Source organism: Cydia fagiglandana, chromosome 22, assembly GCF_963556715.1.
Source record: "Cydia fagiglandana chromosome 22, ilCydFagi1.1, whole genome shotgun sequence".
Lineage (NCBI taxonomy): Eukaryota > Metazoa > Arthropoda > Insecta > Lepidoptera > Tortricidae > Cydia > Cydia fagiglandana.
Genome location: NC_085953.1, coordinates 2,114,624 through 2,123,620, shown reverse-complemented (window position 1 = coordinate 2,123,620; position 8,997 = coordinate 2,114,624). Strand labels below are relative to the sequence as shown.

General features: G+C 35.7%; 1 protein-coding gene across 1 annotated transcript in view; it reads right to left on the bottom strand.

Annotated features, from left to right (window-relative positions):
* Positions 1-4,407: 4,407 nt before the first annotated feature.
* Positions 4,408-8,997, bottom strand: part of LOC134675650 (xanthine dehydrogenase-like) — a 47,765-nt gene continuing 43,175 nt past the window's right edge. Inside the window, exons 16-17 of the mRNA XM_063533980.1 lie at positions 5,701-5,814; positions 4,408-4,520 (exon numbers count right to left, since the gene is read on the bottom strand). Of these exons, the coding sequence (XP_063390050.1) occupies positions 4,450-4,520; positions 5,701-5,814 (185 nt within the window). The 3' untranslated portion in view covers positions 4,408-4,449. The remainder of the gene's footprint in view (positions 4,521-5,700; positions 5,815-8,997) is intronic.

The following is an 8,997-nucleotide window of genomic DNA, read 5'->3' as shown; positions in this document are numbered from 1 at the left end:
CCAAGGTAACTTTACAATAATTTCCATTCGAATTTTAAACAATCAACTATAATCAACGCTACAAATTAGAATTTCTGACAATTTCTAAAACAAGCTCACTGACCAACAATTTCGGAACTAAAGTTTTTCAATAGAAAGGAGGATGGGTCAATTAGGATTGTTCATTTTTTTTCAAATGTTCTATTTCGAAAACCATTTCGAGATATAAGGTTTTTAAACAGTTTCCGACATTTGCTGCGATGTAATAATTGAGGATTGAAGATATTTCAACAAATATCCTTATGACCTTAGTTTGACCTTCTCCTGGGCTGAATGTAAAGTCATTGCATAATAAAAGTTATCGAACCATATAGTTCGTTTTTTTTAGCATTAGAAAGAACTCCACAGAAGCAAGCGTGCAGTTTTTATCAGGCTCTTTAATTGTTAATAATAATTGAATTATCTAATGTAGCATGGTCAATACATACAATTTACTTCAAATTATTACCGCTAAAAGTGCCGGATTTGGAACCACAAGCTTACTTCTGCGAAGTTCTTTCTAATGCTAAAAAAAACGGACTATAGTAATTATAGTAAATAAATCCGTCACTCACGTATTGTCAAAGTTATCATTGTCATCGATTGTCATAACAAAAAATTTCAGTTAAACCGCTGCGCTTGTTTGTTACAATTTGATTTATAATGAATACCTAAACAGTAGATTTCATTGCTTAATAATATATCAAAAACCTTGTTCCTATGTGTGGGAATGATTCACAAAAATATTAGTTCGAATCCACGAAGACCTACGACGTGAAAGATAGTGCCGTGAATTAAACTTGGAATACCTACCTACTTCACGTGTTACACACAGTATTGCTGTGAGAATCACGTCGATGTAAGTATAAAATTAATATTAATTTACTACAATTAAGTATTTAAAAGCTCACTTTATTGGTAGGGTCGTGGTATCTATTTATTTTCTGTGGTAATGTAGCCAGAGTATCTAAAGGCAAACCGTTAAACAGAGATGGTGCCTACTAGAAAGAAGGAATATACAAGAATACATAGCCATACTCAAAATTCAGCCTGAAACTGCTTTAAAAAGATATAATTTCTAATTTCCAGGTACATGTTGCAGTTCAAGCTGCTGATATCATGGTGGACAAGACTTAATAAAGAGTTGTGAATAATAAAACATGTTTTTGTTTACCTACTTTTTTATTAATTTGGGAAATATGTTATATATGTTTCCAAAAAAAATAGTAACTTTACATTAAATGTATGTTTATCATGTTCTGCACGAGCATCTGACAATGATGGCTTCTTGTTGACCATCCAGAAGAGAAGTGTGTATGGTTTGTTATTTACTCTGTTCCCAGGCATTATTTACGGTCGTAAAGTATTACGACGATTAATAATTAATATGACTTTCGTTTCAATACAAAATGCTCAACTTTGTTCTGGGCCCAAGTGCAGTTACATATCTCACAGCTGTATCTAAATAGGAATCACGATGACCTGAAATAATAGGATATAATTAGCAAAATTGGCATGTTCCTAATATAGTAGTATAAGTATGTAGTACAATATCCAAACAATGGTGACAAGCCGGTAGAAAGCACCCACTGAGTGCTAAGCTACCTTTAGCAATGGACGCTTGTAACGATTTTATGAATCCAATCTTTTTACAAATCGAATCAGTTAAAATATATATATGATGTAGGTAACTTACATTTGTATTTTTGCTCCCTTGATTTCAGTGAACGCATATATTTAGTATGGAAACCGCCTTTAGGAACATTACCGTTCAAATTCTCGGGCCAAATTAGCACACACACACAATTACGCCTACATTCAAATAGGACGACGCGTTTACAGAGCCTGTAATCAAAGCTGGTAAACAAAATAAGAGTCATCTTTATTACTCTAATGGTACATAGCTAAGTGTAAATGAAATGCATATAATGTCAATAACTACCAATCAGCGACATTAATCCGCTAATAACCTTATTGCTGTACGTACTGGCCGCTTAGAGTTCGCGGTTCATATTTGATTAGAATATGACTTGGACAGGGATAGGTTTATGCCATACAGTGAAGAACCAGTCAAATAATTCACGTATAATAATTTAATGCAGATTAAAAGATAACTAGTTAAAATGTTGTTATGACATGACAGACTAACTCAACATAAGTAAATATATCATTGTTGTATAAATGTATTCCGCTATAATAAGTATTTTGTATATTTTATTATATATCTGTATGGCAGTGCGAAGTCACGTTCAGGTATAGTCTGTCCGTTTTTCTAAGATCAAGTACGCCACAGTAAATGTATGGCGAACTTGATCTTAGAAATCGGACTGGCTATACAGTCTGCAAAATTTACATAGGTACAAGAATCGGGTCAAAAATATTTGAACAGGCGGAGTCACAATAAATCCCCACTTTCAGTTCAGAATATTTTATATGTATATAGCCCGTCAAGCAAGTTTGTCTGTAGAAAAAGGTGCAAAATGAAAATTTTGTATGGGACCACAGCCGTTCGCGCGCTTACATTTTCTGAATTTGCCGCTCTTTTCTGTGTGCATTTGTTAAATTAATTCAGTGAAAGCATGATAGGAAAAATGTATCTACATATAGGAGACCGGGTATGATTATCTCACGGGTTATATCTCATGAATAGAACATATTCTAGATATCTTGCCAGGCATCCACTCAATTTCATGTCTCTCTAATTGGACGCTTTTTTCCATAGTTCTCTGCGAATAGCATCTTGTGGGAATCTGAATGGAAAGTAATGTAAAATGGCAATAACCAAATTTGATTATTAATTTGAAATAACTAGGTAGTTTTTTTATAGCTCCATCTCATGAAATAAAAAAGGAAAATACAAATCTGTAAGAAGTAATTTATTTACAATTATATAGAAAATACCTAAACCAAACACAAGTTAATAAAATAGTCTACTTCATTTGGCATAACACCATCCCTATTATCCTCGCAATTTAAAAAGTCGTATGTTGTTATGAAAGTCGTATGCAGTTGTTACGTTTTAGCTTAGCACGGTAGTATTGAAAACAAATCGTCATGTTTTTTCCAAATTTTACTGAAGTTATCTGTTTACTACAAGTGAAAAGTGATTCCACTGTCCTTGGTATTAACTAAAATAACTTCTGCACCACTTCACGACACATGAATATATTTTTAATTACACAAAACGTTGTTTTTATAAATCAATTTAGCCATTTGTCACTGACTGTCATCTCTGTCGCGTACTGAGATTGCCAAATGAGCAGTTTGTAAGTACCGCCTATCGCGGGGTAGTTTGCGTTGGGTCATAATTGAGCGGACAGAATACTTCCATGTATATCATTTCGCTGCTTGATTTCAGCCAAGTTATGGTTGGAGTTGGATGCTATATGGATACATACTCCAATAAAACTAAGTTATATTATATATATAACTTAGGCAGATTTCTGGAATCAGCTTTCTCAAATTTATAGCGTAGGTACTTATTTTGAAATTAATGATTCATAATAAACGAGTTTTCCATTCCAGACGATTGTTATTTATAGAAACACGTGACACTGACATTGTCGACAGCTGACATCAATTGACAATGACAACTATTTTTTTAATGCTTGTTGTTGCTTGTGCATTATCCTAATCAGCCGACGACATGTAATTTACGAGAAGTCGTATCTCATATTTTCAATAAATTATAAATATTCAACCGAGCCACGAATTACTAAATCATTCAAATTGATATCTTAAATTAACCTATATTTTCAGAAAATAAAATAAAAATGGGGGTCTAAAAAAAATGAACAATCCTAATTATACATATAGTTCGTTTTTTTTAGCATTAGAAAGAACTTCGCAGAAGTAAGCTTGAGGTTCCAAAATCGGCACTTTTAGCTGTAATAATTTGAAGTAAATTATATGTATAGACCATGCTACATTAGATAATTCAATAATTATTAACAATTAAAGAACCAGATAAAAACTGCATGCTTGCTTCTGTGAAGTTCTTTCTAATGCTAAAAAAAACAAACTATAGTGCTGCAGACATTTTGGACTAGTCATTGAGTTTTCACTTCTGTCGGCACTCCCGGAGTGCAACCCGTTGTTTTTTTACATAACACATGTGTACCTAACGATACCTAGTCCCAAAACCTCCCTGGCAACGGGAATGCACTTATTTTTTGGCCATCCTGTATAAATTGATCCTACAAAAAATAAGCGGTAGCCTCCTAAGACTCAGTAATTTTTTCAGTTTTGAATTTGGAACCTTCTTTTATTCCATTATAGTTCAAAATTCGATTTTAATTTGTTCTTTTTAAAGGAACTCAGGACTTAAGGGGCCCACAGATTACCAGTTCGCAAATAAATAAAGATAAGCTAAGACAAGATAAGATACGATAAGATAAGATACTTCTTTATTCGAGCTATTTATTGTTATGGTTAATACAATAGAAACTCGCTTATTTTAACATTTGCAGCGGCAACAACACTCTCATTGGTAACTGGAACATCTGCGCATAAACATAATTACTTATTAAAAAAATATAGTAAAACCATAGACATAGGACGGGCCTTAAGCCCCCTCCAGAAAATTCGCGTGAATCGCCGGCGAAGCCGCGAGTGTGGAGTCGATTTCGCTCTCTGCGAAAATCGACGCCACACTCGCGTTCGCGGCTTCGCCCGCGATTCACGCACGAGTGTGGAGGAGGCTCGAGCACTAAAGCCCCCTCCAGACTAAATATGCGCGTGAATCGCGGGCGAAGCCGCGACAGCGAAACAGCGACAGCGAAATCGACTCCACACTCGCGTTCGCGGCTTCGCCCGCGATTCACGCGCATAGTCTAGAGGTGGCTTCAGAATAGTGTTAGTTTCGTCAGGCGGTGTCACTCACGAATTCGAGCCAATAGTGCAGTCTAAATCCGACCACTGACTAACAGTCCGCCGGGCGATATCGGCCGGTCAGCCGGCCTAGCCAAGATTACAATCGCTATCGCTTCGACAACGAAAAGCATTATGTCTCTCTATCACTCTTCCATATTAGTGTGACAGTGACAGTTGCGTTTCGATCGCTACGAAGCGTAAGCGATTGGCGTCTTGGCTACGCGGCCTTGTTCGGAGCTGTCAAATTTTTGTTCTAACTGACAGGCCGATATCGTCCGGCGGCCTGTTAGCCAGTGGTCGGCTTAACGCAACTAGTTGCGACCAATCGCGCGCGTGATGCGAACTCATCAACCAATCGCGTTGTAGCGGTGACACACCGCTGTACTGGCCCCATTCATGCCCCATTCTTATTGAAGATATACGTCTAATACAGGTACTAGAAACAAAATAAGGTCGATTTTTGTTTCATTATATTTACCCTACATATGGTGCTAATACGTTAGCGCACTAGTGGCTCCCGCCTGGGGTCCGCTTGGCAACTAATCCCGAGAATTGGCGTAGGCGCTAGTTTTCACGAAAGCGACTGCCATCTGACCTTCCAACCCAGAGGAGAAACTAGGCCTAGTTGGGATTAGTCCGGTTTCCTCACGATGTTTTCCTTCACCGAAAAGCGACCGGTAAATATCGAATGATATTTCGTATCCGAAAAACTCATGGTACGAGCCGGGATTTGAACCCGCGACCTCCGGATTGAAAGTCGCACGCTCTCACCGCTAGGCCCCACCAGCGCTCTTATCTTTAGATACTTACCAACATTAAGAAAATGATCGGTGTCATATCCGCTATCCCGTCTGGAGGCTTGGATAGCTTGTCTCATAGAGTCCACCACGCAACGGCTCAAACTGGTTGGAGGTTCGCCCGTCGCTGCAAAACGGAAGGTTTTCCGTGAATATATTAAATAATCGGTGTAAAATTAGATTTCACTTATGATCAATCAATCAATCAAAATATACTTTATTCATGTAGGCCTAGCAACAAGCTCTTATGAATCGTAATTAATCTTAATCTAATTATCAGAGCAATTTATTGATGTTAATATTATTCCATAATAAATTGGATTATACATATCAAATTTAACACTAAGAATTTCACAAAAGGATCGTCAAACACTAAAAAAATTGTATGAAAAAAAATACTAGTCTAGAATTTCTAGAATAAAATCTAAATGTCAAAAAAAAGCATAAGTAACAAAGAAGTAGATAGTATTACATCGGAATATCCATTTCCTCATCAATAATCAAATATACCTAATAAATAAATAATCATTCCGAGTAACAATTAATCCCACGTTGTATATCATTCATGCAGTCTTGTGTGGTATAATAAGCTTTAGAAATAAGTTTACGCTTTACATAATTCTTAAATTTATTAATAGATAATTCAGTAATATGGTTTGGAAGTTTATTATAAAATCTTACACAATTACCCATGAATGATTTTTTAATTTTATGGAGCCGAGTGAAGGGCACTGCGAGCTTATGTTTATTTCTAGTATTAATATTATGGATTTCACAATTTTTCCTAAAATTTACAATATTTTTATGTACATACAGAATATTCTCATAAATGTATTGACAGTGCACTGTCATTATGTCAATTTCCTTAAATTTATCTCTAAGTGAGTCTCTATGGTTCATTTTGTATATTGCTCGAATAGCCCTCTTCTGCAGAACAAAAATGGTATTTATCTCTGAAGCACCACCCCACAGTAAAATACCATATGCCATAATGCTATGGACGTAACTAAAATATACTAATCGAGCTGTTTTCTCATCAGTTAACTGGCGGATTTTGCTCACTGCAAAAGCTGCAGAGCTCAGTCTATTCAAAAAAGTAGCAATATGGGGACCCCACTGGAGTTTAGAATCTAAAGTTATACCAAGAAAAACTGTACTATCAACTAATTCCAATTCCTCATCCTTCACAATGACACTTGTTTGCACATGCCTTACGTTACTGTTACTACTAGTGACAAACTTAATACATTGCAACGGTTTGCTTAAAACCTCGTTTGCGCTAAGCGTTTTGTGCTGGCCGGTTTAAAAAAAATAAAAACATTTTCAAATAGTTTTCTGAAATCTGTTACTTGCAAAGAGCATATAATCACTCCGTTTTAAGAGTCGGCACTCTCGAACAATCGTTGAACCGAATTATGAACGTACATATGCTAACACACCAAATACAGGCTTAAAGATCTCGCATCCAGTCCATAATTGTTAAAAAAAATACCACACACAATACTACCAACACAAAAAAAACAACGCTAGGGCTCGACACTTCCAGTACCTACTGTTTATCGATATCGATAAATGTGCGATACGTGCTGCTGTATTTACCTACTGTACTACTGTAACAGTACATTTTGAGAATCACGTGGATTAATAAAATAAAAGAACATTATATAAACAATTATATTTTACATGATAAAAATAACATAGTTTATTATTCAAGTAGGCATATTACAATATGCTGAATTCGCGCGTTTTCTTTTTTAATCTGGTCCCTTTTTATTGAAGGCACTGGATGGAGAATGATTTCCACAAATAAACTTGCTTCCATTCAGCTTTTGAATAGGTAAATAAATACGCCAAATCCTCATTTCCTTTTCCTCAGCTTTGCCCATAATCGACATCTGAAATAAAGAGATTATCGATAAATTGGTCGTACACTATTCGTGTCATAGGTTACTTAGTTTTTTATTTAAAAATACTTTATGCACAAAATATTTTCGTTTTAATCATGGATTGTACACGACTAAAACTAATTCAAACTAATTAAATAAGTAACTGTTAACGACTCAAAGTAAAAAATTAAAATATTGCACACAAACATCAGTTTACCGACCTGTTCGGATCAAGTGGAAATCTGGCCAAAAATACGTCAGTAGTTAGTCTTCTTACACACCCACTACAAACTTCACATTTCCTTAAAGATTTGGCCCCCATTTAAATAACAGCTAAAGTTATTTTACCAAAATTACAATAAAAAATAACCACGTATTAACACGTTCACGACAATTCAAATGACGTTTGACGTTTTACTTTACTACCAATCATACCAACCTAAAGAAAAGTAAGTATAATACGTCTATGTTAAAAGCAAGTATGGTATGTGCCACCAAAATGCAACAGCAGTCATTTTAATTCGATAAGATTATTTCTATGCCTCAATGTTGGTAACAAGTACGTTCTTAAATTATCAAAGTATGGGGTGTCGATGGGCTGGTTACTTGAAGAAAATTGCTGAACATCTAGGACGATTTTTTGCAAATAAGATACTAAATATCTCTAAAATAATATAATTTACCTAATTTGTTAATATCTAGATCGTGCCTTATTGGTATTATGCTTTGTACATTTCCCCGGATCGGGTAAGTGTAGTGAATATTTCATTTAAGTTACTAATAGGAATAATTTTACGTTGTATTCTTTTATACTGTTAACTAATCTTACTAATCTGTCATTTTCCGACTGCTTCATCCGTGAACACAAAAATAATGCTAAAAGGTTAACTTTCCTGATATTTCTTTCCTTGTGGGCCGGATGTCGCAGTCACTGTTGTGTGCATATTTTAATAAGACCAATAATACTAGGGATCAAGTCTGGGATTGAAATTACCTACACCCTGCCTGAAACCCTCTATCCTGCACTACCCCGGGTTGCGCTATGCGCAAGCTCTGCTATCTGGAAGGTTTCCGTTTCGAGCTGAGGATCCTGAACCACAGCGGGGAGCCATCCTAGTCTACTCTGGATCTACTGAGTCTCCTGCGCTGTACAGCGGAGCCATCTAGTTACGACTGCGATGCTCGCGATGTAAAGCTTCAGGAAATTGCCTCTTTTTAAGGACTTGTTTCTATATTTCTTTCTGTGTCAGCTCAGTTTTACGGACTCACGACCCTAGCTAACTTCCTGTAATTATAAATAATATTAAATATCTTTTCTAAATTAAACTTTCATTTCTAACCTATCTATCCCTATCTACATGTGACGCTAAACGTCACAACATTTAGTTTTTTTCTCATTTAACATTAAATTATTAACATTGAAC